Raw genomic sequence first — 23,096 nt, forward strand, 5'->3', positions numbered from 1 at the left:
TTATAGCATTCCAATGTACATTTTGTTAATGATATAATCATCAGTACTTTTTTTTTGTGAGCGTATCCAATTTATCTGGCGAAAAATAGTAGACATTCACTATTGTTGATGGCACGTATTGCTACATTTAGGTGTTTAGGCCGTAAGTGATGTTGAAGGTATCTTGAATCAACACAAGGCAACATACATTTGAATTGCATTACATATTTAATTCCTTTCATTGATCGGTCTCCTTCAATCTTGCAGACTACAGTATACAGATATACGGAAAGGCATTGTGTGTGTGTGGGTTTGTGTGTGTATGTTTTGGCCACTTCTCCGGAATTTCCCCGTTCTTTATGAGAAAATGTGGGTTTTTTTTTTTTTTTAGTTATTTATTCGTTTGTTTTTGTTTAGTATGTTTTCTGTTTGTAGGGTATGGCTCATCCAACACACGGAACTCCTCCGAAAGACTTTGCAACGAGAAAAAAAAATGTCTTGTCAAGGGACTAGAAGCTCATTAGACGACACGTCAACCAGTAAAGGGCACTCTTTTGCGTTTTACAATATTGTGCATGTGCAACAAGATTTATACCAGGTTTATGATTCATTTGACCGAAAGATCGGTCTGTATCTGGTCGTCGGGGATATGTTCCGCGGAGACAGCGTCTGGCTTCACGGATCCCTTCCCATACAGGAGGAGAGCAATAAGGTAAAAAATAAAAGACTCCTAAAAGACTCCTAAATAAAAGACAGACGGATCTTTCTGTCTCATCATTCATCACATCAAGAGGGTACCAAACTTTATCATGCATTTCATATTTGCAACTACCTTACATTACCCACGATTCGATTTGTTTTGGTGGGTTATCTTCAACCCTCGAGAACAAACTTCGAGCAGCAGATGTACAATTGCGACAACCGGGGACAGTTTTATGATATTTTGACGTGTCATTTGTCAAAATGCCTCCGAAGAAGGGTGCAGCTGGTCCTAGCAAGAAAACTGAACAGAAGAAAAAGGATAAAATTATCGAGGTAACCTTTCTAGCCGTAGTATTTTCCATTATGAAGTCGCCTGTCAGCCTTCTGAGCCGTAGTGGTGCACACTGCTTCCTTTTTTGGTGCATGTGTATGTACGCAGTGAGTTCGCGCGCTATGCCGCGGGTGGTGAGAGGGGTGATAAGCGTTCATTCATTCTTTCATTCGTTCTAACGTTAGACAAATGCTAAAAGAAACATATTTTATGCCTATTTTGAAACTGGTTGTTCTTACTATTTCCCCTCATCATTGCACGTTTGAGATCGTTTGTGTCTGAGTTGTATTCATGAGTCTCCATAGAACTTTTTTGTCACAGATACGGGAAATTTCCCGATCCTGTCTACTTCTGCAGAGTTTCTACGTAGGCTACTGCATGCACTCCACTGGAGTGCTAGTGGTAGTGGTGGCCGGTGGCCTACATTTGTACTGACGTGAAGTGCAGTGTGTGGTATGATTGGGTGTCCAATGGCAATATATCGACACCCTAATGTGTTTCTATCAATGGAAACTTTAAGTATCATGGGTGTATGCAAGGGGGGGGGGGGGGGGTCGGGAGGGTCGTATGACCCACCCCCCCCCAATTTTCAAAAGGTCCACTTTTTGTAATGGACATTTTTGTTTTTCGAGGGCTTTTTACCCTGTATACAACAGGGGAAAAAGTGACCAGGTGGTGTTCCAGCAAATTGTCAAAAACCTCGTAAATTTCGTAACTTAGTTTTAATCTGCCATACCTTACCGCACTGCCATGTTTATTGATTTTCCTGTCTCCCGTCAGCAACTCATCAAACTGGTTGACTAGACTGCACACTTACAGCTGGCCTTATTACTCGCGCCTTTCATACCCTATGACAACCACAGCCATTTGAATTATGGCCTAACCTATAAATAGTATAATATTGTCCTGTAAGGAAGAATGTTATAATTCATACTCATGTTTTCAACTCGTGTCCTTTTGGATTGAGATTGAAGTGCATATTCTACTTTCTTACTACATTTGGAGGCAAAGTTGGGCAGGATTGACTAGCTCTGGAAGTATCGTCAACTCTGGAATACTTGTCCTAGTTGGTCTGCAAAACTTTTCACTATTCACTCTAGGATTTAATAGGAAGGTGTAGCAAGTCAGCAACTTTTTTAAATGCAGTTTTCAACTTACCGATTCACGAACTTAACATTTTTTTTTAACATAAATGGGTTTTTTTAAGTATGCCGAAAAAGTCACTTTTGTATGCACGAAATGGCCCCATTTTAAGATATAAAATTCAAAAACTCCCCACCGTGGGAGGGGAGACACCCCCCTCCCACACCCTCCCCCCGCTCGGTCGCTCCGCTCCCTCGCAAAGGTAAAGGTCTAACCATGTTAAAAATTGTGAGTACAATGTACGACCCCCCCCCCCCCAAAAAAAAAAAAAAAAAAAAAAAAAAAATCCTGGATACACCCCTGAGTATCTCACAATTTACTAGAAATTTTACTCACAACATGTCTCTGAATTCACAAGTGTGCATTAAAAATGTAATTTGCATGTAGAACAGATCTAAATGTATTCTACTGATAGTTTTCTACACGCTCTGACAGATAACTGCTTCAAATGCATGGCATGGGGTATTGATTTGACGCACTCAGTTGCGCTGTAATTTTGACACTGAGGAAAGAGTTCCTTATGTCCCCTCCCCCCCCCCCCCCCCCACTAAATTACTATTTTTTTACTACATGTATTGACAAACTAGGTAAAGGTTATGCCATTTATGGGAAGACTTCCTTTTGAGACATAACCATAGCATGACCTTTATTTAGTTTATTATTTTATTAGTTTAAAAAAAATTAGTAATTTATTCATTTTGTGCAAATTAGTGGGGGAGGGGGGGGGGGGGGGACATGAGGAACACTTTCCAAAATGGAAAACAGACACCCCTACCCTCTATTGACAATATGTGTGAAATGCACGTAATGCTTTTCCAATGCAGAGCTACCAAGTCTCACGCATTCTGCGTGAGACTCGAGCATTTAGGGGCCATCTCACGATCTCACGCATGGCAACCATTTTTCTCACGCATCAGGCGAAGTCTGCAGCTTGGGCCTAGAATAATGAGCATAGCTCAAAGGATTAAAATGATAGTTGTAATTGTAGGTATATTTCCCTTTTGTCTTTCAAAATAAGTAAAAAGTTGTCACTGAAGTATGCACCAGATCACACCAGTATTGAGTAAGAGCTCAAAATTGAAAAAGCTCCCTACCGTGGGAGGGGGGAACGGAAAAACCCCTCCCACTCCCTCGCTCGTGTGCACATTCGCGCCCAATGCCCAAGATGACGAGTCATGAAAATCTCACTCATAAAAATTTTTTGAACTTGGCATCCCTGCCAATGGGCATTTATAATCTACAGTATCATTGTTTTTCTGTTGATCTTCTATTGGGTTTTTCAGTATTAAATATTTGGACATCCTCAATTCCTCAGTGAAGAATGCAAAACCACTGCGCACAGTCTCATGTGTGAATGTTTGTTCTGTACGCGCAATGCTACTGTAGAGGGGGGTCAGTTTCAATGTACAGTGTCGATGTGTTGGACACTTACCATACTTTGTAGAATAAGCATTATGAATACAATGTAGGCTAGTATTATCTTGTACTAGTAGAAACATGGAGCTACTTTAATTGCAGCTACCACAGTGTAGCTCCTTGGTAGAAACTAGTTGCAGAAATCCAACGCAGCAGCAGGCACAGCAGAGCATATAATTATGATGTTAATGCTGTAAAGCTATACAAGCATGTAAAGGAGAAATCATGTCCATAATAGCCCCCCCCCCCCCCCCCCAATATAGCCATATAGACTGATCTAGATGTGGATTGAGTGACAGTAGCATGGCATTAATGAAACACATCATGTAATTAGACTAGTGCTAGTCTAGTGAAAATTTTAGGAAAATCTGGAAGTCAATTAAGAAACATGAATTCTTAAAGTTTTGGGGACAGTCATCGCTGGATAAGGAGACTATAAATAAATTTAAATTCACAAGAATCTACACTTCATGCATGTTCTTACATCAGTATGAACAACTTGAACTTTATATTATTAAGAAAATAGAGAGTGTGTCAAAAGCAATCGATGTGTATATTAAAGTTTTCACTTTTCTAGCATTTGACGTGTTGACCTCTTTCAGAAAGCAGAGGTATATTGTGACAATAGCCTGACCAGACGCCGTGCAAAGCACAGTGTCCCGCCTTACTCAGCACTCCTGTATAGTGACAGGGCTGTGTATAATGTAATATAGGGTTAACAAGTCAATGGAACATGTACTTTTCAGAATTTTTAAATCCAGCAATTACAGCAAAAAGACTTTTGAAAATCATAACTATTAAATTGATTCAATAGGAGATTTAGGCTTCAACCAACCTTCATTGACTTGCTGGCTAGCTTTTGTCCACTCCTGTGGACTTCTTCAGCTAGCCAGCAAGTCAATGAAGGTTGGTTGAAGCCTAGATCTCCTATTGTATGATTTCCCCAACTGAGGAAAGTTTTCTGTATCAAATTGATTGTCTGGTTTCCTCAAACTTTCACTAAAGCGTTCTGGAGACTAGTCCTACTAAATGTTGCTGAGAACTTTCAAACAATCCACATTCATATATACAATGGGCTTTGGTTTCCTCTTGTTCAGTGCTGCTTGCAGGGTTCTGAGATATTCTCCCTGCGATGGCACTTGCCATTTTAAACGCTTTCAGGTATTTGTTTCGTAATTATGAATTCTACTTTGTTCAGGTGATACTCTTGTAGAGTCACTCAGTCAACACCAACAGTAGGTAGTCTGGTGGTAGAAGTGAATTCAGCGATAGTAACAATAATTGTGTTTTTGCATAATGATGTATACATAACAATCTCTGGATCTGGTGAAAAGCATTCAATTCAAGTCATTTACCACATGCATAATACAGGAAGGGTGAATTTACCCCATTTATTCTATTTCTTAAGGAAAGATAATTGAAAAAAAAAAAGTCGTCAACATTTCACTGAAATCAACTGAAAGGTAGACCTGACTGACAGTATCCGTAGACAGATAACAATGAATTCACAGTCACACTCTCAGATGTTGACTACCCGTTACCTTTATCTTGAAAGATGTTTAACAATAATGTTCTTGCCTCGGCCAGTGGTCATACAGACAAAAATCTGATAGCTTGAATGATGAAAAAAAAAATGTGTAGCTATATGCCTATTTGATTTGGCTATCCAAGATGTAATCTTCATGTATCTGTGTAATTTATTTACCCATTATTCATTTTTATTTCCTTTCTAGGATAAAACCTTTGGTTTGAAAAACAAAAAGGGAACAAAACAACAGAAGTACATCAGTAATGTTCAGCAGCAAGTCAAGTATGGTAACCAGAAAGCATCAAAGGTAAGATCAGTGCTACAAGATTGATTGTATTACAGGAGATTGTGGGAATATGATGTTTGCCAAGATAATTCAAAGAGTAAATTTTAGTAAGGTAAAGTATTAATGATAATATTCATTCCTCAAGATTACTGAAAATTATTATTTTTTATCATGAATATTACTTGTAGAACTAGAAGTAGTAGTAGTTTAGTATTTACTGTAGTGGTAGGTAGTGGTAGTAATACTTTCTAGTAGTAGTAGTAGTAGCAGTACTACTGAGTATTGATAGTATATCATCATTATGAATGCTTTGATATTATTGCTATGATTTATGGTAAGTATAAATATATTACAGTTAGGTATTTATGATGCACTAGATTAACTGACACTGTACCTGCTGAAGGCTCACAGAGAAACGATAGCGCCGATTAGAGCTGCTAAAGTATGTTGGTATACTGCTTTCACAACCATTCTTGCAATTAATATCGGATGGAAAAATGGGTCATGAATGTAATATCACTCAAGTTCAATGTGAACCTGAGTTTGATTGTGTGATAAAACTGTTCATTTCCCAAAGTTGATAAGAATGATAATAGTGTGTACCATGGAGAAGTTAACATACTATGGCGGTGCTACACTTGTTGCAGTACTTTAAAACGTCTATATCTCTTAATTTGTGCCTATCTTACTTGGGGTTTATATGGCTACTTAGTCACTTATTCATTTGACTGCCAATTCACCTGCCCATCCGTCTTCAATCATTTATTCTACGTTTTGATCCTTATCTGAAATGAATTTCTCTCTCTGTTTTCCAAAGGCAAAGGAACAGGAGCTTGCCCAAAAGGGTGCAAAGAAAGAGTCCAAGAAGAAGGAAGCCGAGGAGCTGAACATGCTCTTCAGACCGGTCATGGAGGCTCAGAAACTCTCCAAAGGTAAGCAGATCTGAAAGAGAGCCAGTTTGTATTATAACCATTTTCACTCTGTCACTCTATCATCAATGATAGACAGATTAGCTCCTAACTACAAGTTACGTTCACAGGATTCTTATCAGTAATGATTGGACTCCATAGTCAGCCAACGAGGATCTACACTGGGATGACAAATTGTATTAATTTGTATTCACACTAGGAAAAATAAATGTGAGATCAAATGCCGGGACATTGGCAAAGCTCTCTCAAGAGTGTTCTAAAGTTTTGATGTGGAAAATTGATTCCGTTACGGCTCAGAAAACAAATATTTCATCTTTTTGTATTCAAATCGAAGCATTGTTACATTGGTTAATTTTATTCAGTGTACTGTACATACACTGTATACAGTAAAACCAGAAACATTCCGGGCATGAAACTTTCACAAATTGACAACTGGTATTTAATGCATTGTGTGTACAAAATCTTTCTTGTACATTTTAATTTTGCAATTCTTGGTTCCTCAAGAAATTGGCAAGAATTTCAAGCACACAAATCTCTCTGATTTTACAGTAACTATTGGATCTGCAAAGATGTCATAAATGCATCCTTTCAAATAAAGTCAACCATGCTTCAGTTGACCTCGCATTTAAGTTGAATAATCACCTAAGTCAAATGTCTTTTCAAGTCCTTTTGTCTTTATTTTCTATTGATTTTAATCCCTCATAAATCAAATTTTCTTTAAGTCGAAGCTGTTTCTTCAGTCCAAATAGATTCAACTTAGGAAAGGTTGACTGTACATATCAAGTTGACGAAATTGACAAGGAGCCCTAATTATTCTCCTTTTTTTTTTAGGAGCGGACCCCAAGTCTGTCGTGTGTGCCTTCTTCAAGCAGGGAACTTGCACAAAAGGAGACAAGTGCAAGTTTTCGCACGACCTCACCATGCAGCGCAAGGCAGAGAAGCGCAGCGTGTATGCAGACATAAGAGATGACGAGCTAGAAAAAGGTGAAGCCTTTGTATGTCAGTCATAGGATGATCTAAACAAAATTCCAAACATTTTGGCCGGAGTGTTGATCAAAAAGAAGAAAATGTATAATAGCCATCTTTTCATCCTGTTGAAAATGTAGATTTACATGATTAATAGAGATGCCATTGTTTATCGTAGTTTATGATTGTTGTGCTTCTACTATGAAGTACAGGCAGATGTATTTGTGTTTCATGCCCATCTATCTTATGGAGTGTGCAGCTTATGATTTCTTTTGGTACGTGTGTGGGAGTTTTTTTACGCATTGATGGTATTATCATTACAAATTGTATTATTATTACTATCAAAAAACCTCCAGACAAACTTTATGTGCAAGTAAAACAAGTGAGGTATGAATTCCAGTGCGCTAAACAAAAGAAAAAATATAGACACTTTTTTTCTTTACCTATCCAATTTTATATTTGAGTCAAAACTCTGAGGAAACTTTACAGAAATAATTCATAATCTTTTTCATTACATCATGATCTGTTTGTGTAAAATGTCTAAAATGCTTACCTAGCTCTCTTCTGTATGTGTATGCCCCTATGCGTACATGGGCTACATACATACAGACACCTTTTTCGTGGCATGAAATTTTTGCAAATTGCCACTGGCGTTCAATGCATATAGTGTAAACAAGAAATTTTGTGTGCATTTTAATTTCGCGAATCTTGGCACTTGCGAAATTCGCGAAATTAAAATGCACGCGAACATTCCTCGTTTTACAGTATCCACTTTAATTTTCATTTTTTAATTGATTGTCACAGATACCATGGAAAATTGGGATGAGGACAAGCTAAAGGAAGTTGTCAACCAAAAACACGGAGAAGCCAACAAAAATCAACAAAAGACGGAGATAGTGAGTGTATACAATACCTGCCCTTTGGGTCTAGTGTCAAATCGCAATAGCTGTGTTTATATCATGGCTGATTGATGCATACATGTGTGTCCGCATTTGGTGTACCTCTGGTTAGTTTGTGTGGTAATTGTATGTGTTACTTTGTAAGGAATCATGTCCATCATGTGCAATTTGATGTTACAGATGCCAGAATGATTTGAAATAAACAAACCATGAAATTAAATTAAAAAGTAGTCATTCACCCAGGAAACAAATTAGTGTAACAGAAGTGCTTCATTAGCTTGTAACAAGGAGGTTCGAGAGATGGATTTACATCTGACTATGATTATTCAATCAGCTGTCAGTTTTCTATGGATGAACAAAAGAATTCCACAGGTGCATCTGTGCCTTTGATGTTCGATGCTTGAAGCCGCCATCTTTCTGAGCAATCTGAAGATTCATTTTTAACGCTAACATTATATCAGGTATATGCTGCTCGTTTATATATCAAATGCAATGAAATTTCACCTAATGATAAAGCATATAAAACAAAAGTCAACTCCGTTCGAAAATATGTGCAAAAGTGTAAATCTGAGCTGTATCTTGTGAAAGTGTTTGAAATTTTACCCTCATGGAAAGCCGGTTTTATCACTTTTCTCCTTATTTCTGCCAAATTAAACTAATATGGTATCATCTTCAAGTATAGTTCTTTATGAATTAATATGTCAGATTAGCGTAGAGACACGTACAGTTGAGTAATTTTGATATCTATTTCAGCAATATTTGAGCAATTTCTATTCGCGCACCCCGTGCCTTTACCATTGTCTACCGCCCATCGTTTGTAAGTAGGGATAGCGAAAAGTAATTACCATCACAAAGACATATCTTCCTTGGAAAGTGGCTGGTGATTATGCAATGAGATATGAGTCGATTGTCTTCGCATCTGAGCGGCAGATCCAGTTTGACACATACTTCAAATATTTTTGAGTGGCGGCTTCGAGCATGGGATCAAAGCGAATAAGACCCCGTTTAATTGCAAGGCCGAGCCCCGCAATTTTGTCCGTTTACACTGCAGGGCTCAGCCACGCTTTTGATTCAAACCTTTCAATATTTTGTCGTAGTGGGGCTCTGCTTGTAAACAAATGCAATTTGGTATTGTCTGGTTTTCAGACCGTTTGCCAACTGAATTCCGTGTCGACAAAGTCGCCGTTCGGGCAAAGGCCTTTGCCGAAGGAAAAATATCCTTTGCAGGACAAAACCACCTTAAACTATACAAGTTATCGATGTTGATGGGGTTAATATCCTGAATAGCGAAAGATACAGGCAGAGGGTTTGGAAGCCAGACTAAAATTGGCCGCGCATTTGGCCCAGTTTGCGTTTACACTGAGAAAAGGCCGGGCTCAGCCGCGGCTCGGCCGCGGCCGAGACCACCTCCAGAGCGAGGCCATTTACACTGCGGCCGAGCCTCGCACTGTAAACGGGATCTTGGACTGTAGTGACTCCATTTCTTGAACCTCCTTGCTTGTAACTTGTTAAATGTTTTATTTTGCACCAATGCCTACCTCATATTGTAATATGTTTTATGTGGACGTTGCCTTCTTTGATGAAGATTTGTTGTTATTTGATGAAGTCTGTGTTATGTATGCAGGGGAAAACAAAAGCAAAACAGAAACAAACATAACAGTGGTTGCAAAGCAGTGTGTTATGCAAGGTGATATCAAGCGGTAATCCTATTTTGAGAGAAAGACATTGTATATAATTTAAAAGTGAGTATTCCAATGTTGTTTGTGTGTATTCTTCTAAGGTGTGCAAGTTCTTCATCCAAGCGCTGGAGGACATGAAATACGGTTGGTTCTGGGCTTGCCCAAATGGGGAGAAGTGTAAATACCGACACGCCCTCCCTCCGGGCTTTGTCCTCAAGAAGGATAAGAAGAAGATGGAGGAGCAGACGGAAGAGCAGATCTCACTGGAGGAGCTGATCGAAGAGGAGGTGAGACCCTGTTCATACTGAACCATTAAGGATGGTCCAGAGTGGATCATTGAAGAGTTCGATTGCATAGACCTAACCCGGTGTAGCTTGCTTTAATATAGTCTATGGTGCTGGTCTTTGAGCCAAGGTGTAGAGCACTGTGATGACATAAAGGAATCACAAAAGGACAAAAAAACAGCAACAATACAAAAATGACTCACATGTATGCCTAAACTTTGAAATTTTGAGGCTGTTTCGTTGAACATATTTCATCAGATTGGTATGTGGTGATGATTATCGCAAATAAATTTTGAGCAAAATCTGTTGAGGACTCAAGTCACAGATAAAGGTCAATGCCTGCGTATATTCCCTCCATGGCTGTATAAGCTCCAGAAATACATGTGATTATAGTTTTTACCAAAACTGGCTGTCGATGAAGTTTTTGGCAAAATATGACAAAAACTCAGTTCTGGAATAGTATAGTCAAGTTTCATCCCCTGACATTGAAATATTGAATATTATGTCTTTAACCGGTTGATCACTGAGTTTGTTGTCTTTGCTTTCTTGCTGACAGAGGTCAAAGCTGGGCGGTACCCTGACAAGGATCACCTTGGAAACCTTCATGCAGTGGAAGAAGAGGAAGATTGCAGAGAAGAGGAAAAAGCTGGAGGAGGACCAGGCCAAGAAGCGCAATGAACTCAAGCAGGGCAAATCACTCGGGGTTTGTTGTTTTCTTCTGTCTTATAATGTCATCATCTACGTCATGTATTATTGTCATGATGTTATCATCTACGTCATGTATTATTGTCTCTGTCCTGTCCCAATTTTGTCCCCCTTGGAATGAAATGGAGTCAAAAGGGGCCTAAAGCTGTTGATCCTAGTAGAATCTTTGTTAGTGACAAACTGACAAACTGACAAACATGCAGGGTAAGCCAGATACATATAATTATGGACTACCCCGTACATGCACTTTCTTGGAGGGGCTAGGGACACAGAACAGAGAAAACAAAAGGGGTATAGGTTAGGTATCAAAGGCAGGGAGCCAAACAAGTAAGGAGGTAGAATTAAAGTAAAGGGGTGAGCAAATAGAAGGAACAAAACATTCAAAACAAAGCAAAACAAATGGTTTATTACAAATTATGCTGGAAATAGTACAATGATTTGAGGCGTTGTCACACTCTCTGAATATACAGGATACTTATCATTGTTAGTTATTGTCACATAATTTGGTACCAACAACCCAACATGCCCGACTGCTGTATTGCTGCCCCGTATTTGTGCACGTATACCAGCTAGCTGTTCCAGCTGTCGTGTGAATTTGATATTGCATTATTACACTGCCAAAATGAAATGACTGAATGAAACAAAAATCTTGCTCCTTGCGAGATAAGATCACCCTTCTTAAGCAGGTTTTGGTGTAACATTGGAAAATGATGCAATAACATCTCACGTGCTAGTCAGTATCACATTATTTCTGGTAGTATAGGGCTGCCTTGTTTTAATGTCGTCTTATCTGTGAAGTATAACCTCTTATTTTGGTATGTTTCTCCAGGTTACGGGTCGTGAACTCTTCCAATTCAAGCCGGAAATGGCTGGAGAAGACGAAGACGAGGGTGATGTCATCACCTACAAACGGGAGGTGGAGGAGGACGTAAGTTTTGATCCATTTTCCACTCATTTTGCCCCAAAAAGTATGGTCATTGCTACTAAACACATAACAGGATAGGGTTATAGGACTGTGCAACTTCTCTGTTGCATCGTTGTGTAAGACTTGTAAAGCACTATTCGTACATAGCCCTGCTACGGTTCATAAATTTGTTTGCCTTACTTTTCTTGCTGCATCTCTTGGTGCACCATTAGTGGTACAGTAATTGTAATCTTGTATTGTATGTCCATGCTATCCTGTAACAAAACCCCAAACCTTGCAAGAGATTTAAAATGCTAAGTAACATTAGTATTGTGTTGTAAATGACCACAATTGAACTTTACATGCTAGGTAAGCAAAAAGGTGGAAAATCCAGTGGAAACAGCTTTTATGATCACATTGATATACTGTATACAGCTTATATGATCACATTGATATACTGTGTATGTCATACATTTAGCAAGTCTAAATTTTTGGCAATCAGGACTTCCCGACGATTTTGCTAGTGGTTACATTCGCGATCGTGGAGTTTAGTACTGAACGGAGAAATGTAACTGTGCACGTCACATTCATAACGGGTTCAGCGTCAATATTTTCGCTTGTCTTTAAATTCGCGAATAGCACCCAACTCGCGAAATTTGCGAAAATAAAAGCATCGCAAAATATTTGCATTTACAGTGTTAAAGACATTGACAACAGTCATCAGTTAGGCAAGCAAAGCATTTATAGAATGAACACCATTATGATTTGTTTTGTTTAGTTTGGCTTCATTTGGTATAATTTCATGCGAAAGGCATCTTGCAAATTAAGGAGACAGTTCGTATCTGACATATTTAGTCTCCTTGGCTACACACTGTATGCAGGATTCAGTCAACGTGCAAGATGTCAGTATAGAGGCCTTTGCGGCAGCAGCCATGGAGATTGACAGCACATCCTCAATCACAAGTAAACGGGATCTGGCGGATCGCCAGGCTGCTGCAGCGCCCTCTACCAGCAATCATCAACAAGGTGGGTCATTCAGGTGTAAAGTTTATGTTTCATGTCTTCAGCAAAGCTCAACATTAGTGGTGGCCCTGGGCCACTAAAAATATATGTAGGGCCACCAAATATCAAAAACAATTATATCATTGTGGCTTGATCAGGCAACTGAGATTCAAAATGAAATTATATATTTGCTTTCATTTGGGGCTGCTACATTTCTTTTTCAGGCCACCAAAACTTCATATTTAGAGGTAATAATGGCCCGAACAGCCATCAGAAGAAAAAAAAGTTAGTATCAAGCCCTGTTCAGGTATTGCTCATAAGAACTGATTTTATTGTTCCCTCTTCAGGAAAGAAATATTCTCTTTGCAAAGAACCCCAGAAAGTGACTCATCAAATAATGATAGGAGAAATTTGAAGTAAGAGAATGTGGTGCATCATCATGTATACCATATAAAGTCTGAGATCATAAAGAAAAATGTGCATAAAGCAGACTTTGACATTATAACCTTTACAGGTTTCTAGCGTTCAAAAAATGTTTTCCATGTATTTAAGTAGGGCAATATCAATTTAAAGTATAGCATCTACCAAATTCAGATCTGCCCAAAGCCAAGAAATTATTTACCTGACATTATATGGCTTTCGTGATGACACATCACAAATGATAAACAGGGTATGGTAGATTTCATGATATTCTCTCACCTTGGAAATCAGTTAAAAACATCCGATACTCAGTACTTTGATAAATGGCTGTTCTAGTCATACATTGCTAGTTTTCATGTAATAAATCCCCCCTGATGACATTACTGATACAGGGGAAACTCGATATAACGAGATGGTCGGAACCGAGTCGTTTTCCTCGTTACAGCCGATATCTCGTTATATCAGTAGGCATAAAAGAAAGTATAGCATAAAGACATTAACATGTGGGACTAATCATCATCTTTCAATCAATACTGATAACTTGGTAATGTGTGTGAGGGAATTACTCACCTTTATGTGTAAGAAGATGTTTTTCGCCAATGAAATCCAATATCAAGAATGTGTTTCTTATTAATGGTAGATGTTTGAATTTGTAAATTTACATAGCTTGCGATTGTATCAAGATCGTCTGTGGATTGGTATGTGGTTATGGCATGGGTGTGTGTTGTGTGTGGAAAGCTTGAATATGGTCTGCACAATGCTGTGTGTGTATGCGACACATTCTGTATTTACATGTATGTACATTACGACTGTGTGTGTGAAGATGGGGAATTCCCTACATAGAAAGCCAATCACAGCATCAGATTGCCTCACACCTCCTAAACATCATGATGATGTCATGTATACATACGGCCGTCAGTGCGCATACACACACACATTCACGTACAACAGGCGGTGCTAGCTGGAGTGCACTGAAGAAAATAATATGTGTGTACAAGACAGTTTTTGGCGCATCAAGCTTTACAATCTCGGAACATGATAGCACAGGCGAAGTAAAGCTTTACCCGAAGACATTTTGCTTTATCTCGCTATAACAGGTTTTATTAGGTGATCCGAGTATCCTCTCGGATCACCTTCTGTATCTGTACTGATTCTTTGTTTTCCTTCTTCTTTATTTCTGGACAAAATTTGTGTATCGATTAGCTCAGAAAGTCCTCTTCTTACCAATGTCAAAATTATACCATATGTGTATCATGTCCCAAAGACGACGGGTCAAGTAAAATCGTAGTGATCAGTCGACCGTGACGTCACTATGACGTCATTATATGAAAACACATTTTCAATCATATCTCATGAATGGAATGAAATTTTTCAATGAAATTTACGTCACATATATTTCAAGTTATGCACATTCTACTCATATTATCAAAATTCATATTTTCTCTTAATACGTGCGCGTATGCGCGCGTTGAAATATTTGTATGCTCAAATCGAGCTGAAAATTTTTTTGCACACGTTTCAGACCATTTGGAGCATTTTTTGAAAAATTGAAAAAATCGGATGGACGCGTACGCGCGCGCACATATACGCACGCACAGCTCATATGCAATGAAAATTTCCCGTTTTGTCACTTTGATCGGATGTCTGAAATGTCAAGGAATATTTCTACCAAGTTTCAAGTCAATCCCACTCAAAATGACGTCATACGGGTCCGTCAAAGTTGAAATTCCGCGCGCGCGTCAATGGCGATATACAGTGCAACAATGCCAAAAAACTGCCAATTTTAAATCCGATTTTACTCGTCAGGATGGACGGTGACCCCCCATTTTCTTTACATATTCTGAAAGCTGATGAGTTGTACATGTCATTTCATGGATTGGCAATGCTGGAAAAATGATTAAAATATATCAAATTTCTTAATAAAGTTAAAAAAGTAAATTTTCAAAATGACATCATCAAATTTCAAGTTAATTCAAGCATATCTCACTTATTCTTTAGTTGATTTTCGTCCAAATTTCAATATGTTGTAGCTTATTAAATGGTCTTTCAGATATATAATAACAGCAATTTGATTGGATGACGGCATCACCTCGTAAAAAGGGATTAAAAGTAACATTGTTAAATTTGACCAGTTTACGTGTTATCTCTATGGGAGTGCAGTTTTTCTGGAAATGAAAACTGACATGACTATCTTTATCGAGCACTAGCTCACTTATGCTTCGGTGAATTTCTCCCATATTTTAGTATGTTGTAGCTGAGACTTTGGGCTATCGTAAGTGTGCCCTTCGTTTTTTCATACGGAGTCGGCATCATGCCCAAAAACTTGGTTGACATTAAAGCTTATCTTCCATGTATTTTCATATTCCTTTCTTTCTGCAACTTTCTTTGCAATAACTCAAGAAAAACAAGCTCTATCAGCCCAATATTTTGCACATGTTTAGTTTATGTCACCTACATTATTTCATAAAATAACAACTACTTGATCGGGCACCTTCTTGGGTATGTAAATTAGGGTCAAAGGTCAAAAATGTTTCATCCTGTATCTTGGTGAATACATGTCTTATCTTTCCCATATTTTGCATACGTAAAGACCATGTTACAAGAATCATTTCACAAAATAACCACTTTTTGCTCAGACGCAATCTTGTCTGTGCAAAGTAGGGTCAAAGGTCATATGTACTTCTTTCTTTATCTTCATTATGACGTGTTATCTCTATGGGAGGGAATTTTTCTAGATGTGAAAATTGACATGATTGTCTTTATCGACGACTAGCTCAATTACCCTTCGGTGAATTTCTTCCAGATTTTAGTATGTTGTAGCCAATGTAATACTCTTTAAGTTTTCTTCAATCAAAGTTTAATCGGATGATGTCTTCACCTCGTTGATAATGTAACCTTGTCAAATTTAACCAGTTTACGTGTTATCTCTATGGGAGGGAATTTTTCTGGAAATGAAAATTGACATGACGGTCTTTATCGAACACTAGCTCACTTACTCTTTGGTGAATTTCTCCCAGATTTTAATATGTTGTAGCTGAGACTTTGGGCTATCGTCATTGCACCCTCTATTTTTTCATACGACGCCGAGATCACGTCCAAAAACTTGGTTGAAATCAAACTTATCTTCGATGTATTGAGATATTTCTTTCTCTCTGCAACTTTCTTTGCAATAACTCAAGAAAAACAACCCCTATCATCCCCATATTTTGCACATGTTTAGTTCATGTCACGTACATTATTTCATAAAATAACAACTACTTGATCAGACACCATCTTGGGTATGTAAATTAGGGTCAAAGGTCATAAATGTTTCAACCTGTATCTTGGTGAATACATGTCCTATCTTTCCCATATTTTGCACACGCAAAGACCATGTTACAAGAATCATTTCGCAAAATAACCACTTTTTGCTCAGATGCCATCTTGGCTGTGCAAAGTTGGGTTAATGGTCAAATATACTTCATTCTGTATCTTCGTTATAGTGTATACCGAATTTGGTGCCAAAGATGGCAGACCTGACTCTCTTTTCTAAATGAGAATCCAAATATCACACGGCCAATGTCTCTAAACACAGATGAAACCTATATGGTCATGCCTATTGCGATCAGGACTCGAATCATTGATTAAAAAAAAAAAATCGGATCACCTAATTTGTCAGTCTTGACAAATTCCGAGTCTAGTTTACTATGTTTTTCTTCGTTTGGAAATCACAAAATTTATCTCGTTATAGCAGTTATTTCGTTTTGGCCGATCTTGCTGTAAGAGTAGCATTTTACATAGATTTGTGTGGAAGGAAATTTGGGACCGGTAAAATTTCTTCGTAATAGCCGATATCTCATTATAGCAGTGTTCGTTATACCGAGTTTCCCCTGTATTAGCAAATTTCACCGCAATAGTGCAGTGATGGCAGTATTGTAAAATCAAAGGAAACTTCCAGATGGTTTTCTGACTTTAGCCTTTGAACATCAATAGATTGGCTAAACTGGGTACAGAGTTTCAGAATTTGTATTGATTGCAATGAAGAATACAATAATGTTTTTTAAATAAAAAAAAGCACATTGACTGAGGATGATGACATAGCTTTGTATAAAAGAATGCTTGATTGGATGCTCAAGGAAGCAGAACAAAAGAAGAATGCATGCATAAATTCTGCACAAGCTAACTTGTTTTATTTATTTATTTATTCTGTCTTCTTTATACAGGGTAGTCTCTTCAGTACATAAAACTGCTTTACAAGAGCAAGTGTTAAGGCAATGAAATTACATTGCTATGTTACTGGAATATGGGATCCTCCTACATCATCAGCCTTGTTCACTGTAATTTGTTTCAGGTTTTTCAGAGTATTGGTTTATCTTCTCAAGAACCACAATAAATCCCATAAAATCTATACATTGCACTATCGATTTATGTACTACATGATGTATTATTTTTAATATCGTCTGGAATTCCCCTTTAAATATGGTCAAAGTTGTTAGCAGTGTTTATTATGTGTTATTGTTACTTCACAATTTGCAATGTGAATTCATGCATCGCATTTTGCTCGTAATAATGCTACTTTTACATGACCCTTCTGATTTAATGTTCCCATCTTGCTGGGTTTTGGTCTCTCATACAGACGAATCTGGGAAGCTAGACCAAGCTGCCGCTATTATACCTGAAGATGATCCTACGTTACAAGCTATTGCTGCTGCTGAGAGTGCGCTAGCCAACGGAGGAGAGGCAGTTTTAGACGATGTGGACATCGATGAGGAGCTATTTGGAGCAGAGGCAGACATCGACAAGGAGTTAGAGGCAATCGATCTGGAAGATTAGACCGGCCACTTGGCATTCTGGGCATTACAGGAGGAAGGAAAACTTTGCAAGAAATAGCCAGGCAACGTTGAATCGATTTGAGGTCTTCAACAACAAAAATTACTTGTCATCGGTTAATGAATGGAAGTCATAAGTGATACCGGTCATGCGGGGCCGTCATCCTGTCAAGCAACACCTGTACTTGTGTGTTTTTGAGGATGTGATTGAGGAGGACACGGGTGTTACCATGCCGACAGGATGACAAATTTCATACCAGCATGGATGACATCCTTTGGAAACACCGTCTCCACCATCTCAGCCCCTTGCTTGCGGCAAGGCACTAGTGATGCATCGTCAAGCAACCTCACAACCAAATGTCAGTGGTGCCAGTTGGCAGCACCGGCTGGAAGCACCATACATCCGCCCATAGGTGCAACTCGTCTGTGTGTCCATGGGGATGTGAGTGTCTTGTGCTGTTACCTCAGCATTGCACCATGCTTTACCTTGCCATCATTGAGAGATAGAGAGCGACATTTAATTATGTCTGCAGGTAAACAGGCAACATCTTGATCTACTCCCTCCTTCTGCGATGCGTTGGCAAGAGTCTGTTTTATTGCTTCAGCAACAATCATGTTTTCTCTGGTCACCGTTCATTCTCATTTATCGTTAGCCAAGAGATAAGTCCTGGACAAGAGATTGCTTTTGAAAATTATGAAAAATTGTAAGAGAGCCATATAGTGAAATACGAGTATATACCTCTTGATAAGAGCTACATATATTTGCATATTTTTTTTTCTTCTGATTCGAAGGTTTTGGAGAAGAAAAAAATGATTTAAAAATGAGGCCGATGTCTTATTTCTGATTAATCAACTTAACTAACTAGTTATGATTTGATTTTTTTCAACCTATTGGTCTCATATCTTATGCTTTGCATTTCTTCTTTTTTTCTTTTTCTTTTTTCAACATACAGTCAACCTCACCGAAGTCAAATCTATTTGGTTGGACTGAAAAAATAGCTTCGACTTAGAGAAAATTTGACTACTGAGGGATTACAATCAATAGAATATAAAGAGAACAGGACTTGAAAACACCTTCAGCTTAGGCGATCATTCAACTTACGCCAGGCCGACGTAAGCAAGGTTGACTGTATTCATATAAAACTATGAAAGTTACAGAGCAAACTGAGTGTTATGGTTAAGTCCATTATATCATCAAAGCATGCACTTTGATGATATAATGGACTATAGGTATATCAGACAAGCCGTCTTCCTTATGTTTCCTCTTGGCACAATTGCAACTGCTAATGACCAGTGGGGGATGGATGGTCCACAGGTATTCTTTGCAACTGTGGTCAACTGATAGGCTTACCAGACACCAAAATAAATGATATGACTTTTTGTGAGAGCTCTCCTCGTCCGAGATGGAGCTGGTTGAAACATGGTTGAAATATTGTCGGTCTGTAGATTTGTGGTCATTTTTCATGCATAAGGTGACCATGAAGGATTGTTGAATTGTACGCTATAGGTAAGAGCAGATTGCCGTGCTGTGATTACAATGCAAAGGACAGGCACATGGGCCAAGGTGGTTCAGTTTGTTTTTGTACAGGATGCTCCCATTACAACGAACACAGTTGAAATGAAACTTCGTCACAGTGAAGTAAGAATTAATTTCCCAAATGTATCCAGGGATCTCGCCAGCGTATATCACCCTTGTCGGCCCCGACAAGCGTGCGGTTTTAAGAAGCAATTGCTGACAAGGGTAAAACTTGCCGACAAGGGTAACACCACGCGTGAACTTGCCGACAAGGGTAACTTGCTTGACGAGCTAAGTTCGGACCAATTTCTCGCCTTTTTCAGTCTTTATTATCTGGCTAGAAAAGAAGATAGATGTTGAAAGCAGCAGCAGTTTACATACTTATACAAGCGCAAAAATTTATCTACGCAGTCACCGCACCGATCACAACAACGCGGCTCAACAGAGCGACGTACTAGCTGATACACACCACATCACACACATGCTCACTCGCATGCGCTCTGATTCGGGATCCACACACGTGAAGCACCCAGCGTACCTAGCCGGCCACTTACAGCTGCCTGCGTGTACAACGGTACAGTGTATTGTGAGAGCAGGGAGGTGTAGTGAGAGGGAGAGAGAGGACGGAAAGAGAGGGTCGGAGGCCGAAGGAGGCTGAGGAAGGCTGACACGTGCTCGCTTGTTGTCACGCTTGTTGTCGGGTTACGCAAAAACAAACGATATGAAATGCATGCCCCCCTCCGCCAAAGGTTGTATTTTTTTTTTTTTTTTGGCTGCTTTGGTTTGTTTGTTAGTTTGTCTGCCTGTCTGTCTCTCTATTCGCAAAATAAGTCAAAATTTGGGAACAGATTAGGATGAAATTTTCAGAAACAGTTACAGTTGGTTGGTAAAATGGCGCAAGGAACAGATGATTAAATTTTGATAGTGAGCAGGATTTATAATACCATCGAAATTCACCGCCAGGATCCAGGATTTTTAGACTTTGTTTCGTATATTTGAAAGGATTCGTATCAATTCTTTAGGAAGCTGGCCATCGGCAATGATGCAAAATTAGATGCGTTCAAAGCATTGCCGCAGAGAGAAAATTAACTCCATTTTTCGTTTGAAAAAAAGAAAAGAAAAAAGAACGTGCGATGGAGTAAGCAAATGCAAATTGTTATTTAGGTTTTGGTAGTTTCAGTGGGTTATTATTATTATTTTTTTTTTTAATCTAAAAAGCCATGCTTTCCATTTTAGCCTTTTCAATTTCCATGGATTTGTAAACGTCATTCGTGAATATTCCATTTTCCTTCTCCGGGCCGAAATTTATAGTAATTCTGTCATGATGGTCTTTCAAGTTCAACGTACGTAATGCTCCACGTGCTTCTGGGTTGGTTTGTTAAAAGGTGGGTTAGGGGGCCTTCATGGGCAGAAAATAAATGGCTGATCATTCATCAATATTCCCAGTTGGTTTACATGCTATGTACACGCTGTTTACGACTACTGAAGCAAGGTGGCAGTACGCGCGACATTCTTTATCTGACACCTGGCTTTCGTGGAAATTTCGTGGAAATTTCCACAAGCCATGATATCAAGTTTCCCCACTGCTTGAGGTCGTGCTTTTTTTTTTTATTCTTCATTACGAACATCAATTTTTTCAACTTGAAAAGTGTAGATAATTTGCTTCGAGGACGTGTTTCTTTCTTTTTTTTTCATTGCAGCGTCGGTAACATTTTGTTTTGTTCATCGTCCGTGCATGGCAGGGGTTCATGGGAGGAGAACGATAAGAATGACTGGGGAGAAAATAAACTGAAAGAAGGAAGCATCTTTTGAGCGAGCTGTCTTTGTTTTTCTCTACACCAGCATCAGTTATCGCCACCAAGGTTCATTTTTTTTTTCGTTACTCCGACAGATTAATGATAAAATGATGCTAGATTCTTTATTCTGAAGGTTCGTTAATCCAAAAATGATTAAGAAAAAATGTCCGTTCATTTCACGACGAAATCAGTTTTGTTATTTCGAACGTTCTGCCAGTGAAATTTCGGAATAAAACGACGGCACAAAACAGCGTGTTTTCGTACTCTAAGGGTCTGTTATTCCGACAGAAGTAGTTATGATGAAATAATAAATTGTAGATTCTTTATTCTGAAGGTTCGTTAACCGAAAATTGAATAAAGAAAAATGTCCGTAAATTTCAAAACGAAATCAGTGCGTCATTTCAAACGTTTTGCCAGTGAAATTTTGGAATAAAACGACTGCCCCCAAACAGTTGCAATTTTCTTACTCTCAGGGTTCGTTACTCCGACAGATTAATGAAATACTAATGCTAGATTCCTTCTTCTGAAGGTTCGTTAATTAAAAAAAAAATGATTAAGAAAAAATGTCCGTTCATTTCACAACAAAATCAGTGTTGTTATTTCGAACGTTTCTGTCAGTGAAATTTCGGAATAAAACGACGGCACAAAACATCGTGTTTTCGTACTCTATAAGGGTCTGTTATTCCGACAGAAGTAGTAAAGATGACATAATAAATTGTAGATTCTTTATTCTGAAGGTTCGTTAACCGAAAATTGAATAAAGAAAAATGTCCGTAAATTTCAAAACGAAATCAGTGCGTTATTTCGAACGTTTTGCCAGTGAAATTTGGAATAAAACAACTGCCCAAAAAAACAGTTGCACTTTTCTTACTCTTAGGGTTCGTTACTCCGACAGATTAATGATAAAACAATGCTATATTCCTTATTCTGAAGGTTCGTTAATCCAAAAATGATTTTAAAAAATGTCCGTTCATTTCACAACGAAATCAGTTTTGTTATTTCGAACGTTTCCGTCAGTAAAATTTCAGAATAAAACGACGACCCCAAAACTGTTAGTTTTCTTTTACTCTGAAGGTTCGTTACTGCGAAAGAATAACGATAATACTTTAGATTCTTAATTCTGAACGATCGTTAATCGGAAAACGATAAAGAAGAAATGAAAACGGTTATAGTTTTCTTACCCTCAGGGTTCGTTACTCCGACAGAATAATGGCAAAATAATACTCTACATTGTTAATTCTGAATGATCGTTAATAGAAAAATTATAAAGGAGAAAATATTCGTTTATATCCAAACAAAATCAGTTTTGTTATTTCGAATGTTCTGCCAGTATAATTTCGGAATACAACAACGGCCCCAAAACGGTGTTTTCTTATTCTGAACGTTTTTTTATTCTGAAACAATAACGATGATAGATGATAGATTCCTTTCTGAAGGTTCGTTGATCGGAAAATAATAAAAAAAAAAAAAATGCTTGTTAATCTTCGAACGAAATCAGTTTTATTTTGAACATTCATCTGTAGTACCGACCTTTGGTGTTGTTGTTGTTTTCGATTACAAACCTTCGAAGTACTCAGTAATGAATCGTTTCATTTTATGATTAAACAAACCTTCGGAATAATGACCATCATTACATTTAAAATTGTAGGATATCTCTTTGATGTCACGGCCAAACTACCGCAGTATACCCAGAAAGGAAAGTGCAACGATGTCCCGAAAGTTCTCGATCGCTTCTCGCGCATCTGCATGCAATAGGCCTACCACGTGGTCGAGCAGACGGCGAGAAAGCAACACGGCGCGCGT

At 38.4% G+C, this 23,096-nt stretch overlaps 1 protein-coding gene across 1 annotated transcript; it reads left to right on the forward strand.

Moving 5' to 3' along the window:
- Window positions 1–871: 871 nt before the first annotated feature.
- On the forward strand, window positions 872–18,148 carry LOC140245109 (zinc finger CCCH domain-containing protein 15-like). Its single transcript, XM_072324705.1, has 10 exons — window positions 872–1,014; window positions 5,305–5,406; window positions 6,203–6,317; window positions 7,146–7,298; window positions 8,085–8,176; window positions 9,960–10,145; window positions 10,699–10,845; window positions 11,677–11,775; window positions 12,633–12,777; window positions 17,789–18,148. The coding sequence occupies exons 1-10, from the start codon at window positions 943–945 to the stop codon at window positions 17,983–17,985; spliced, it is 1,308 nt and encodes a 435-aa protein (XP_072180806.1). The 5' UTR covers window positions 872–942; the 3' UTR covers window positions 17,986–18,148.
- Window positions 18,149–23,096: the final 4,948 nt, after the last annotated feature.

Source organism: Diadema setosum, chromosome 22, assembly GCF_964275005.1.
Source record: "Diadema setosum chromosome 22, eeDiaSeto1, whole genome shotgun sequence".
NCBI lineage: Eukaryota > Metazoa > Echinodermata > Echinoidea > Diadematoida > Diadematidae > Diadema > Diadema setosum.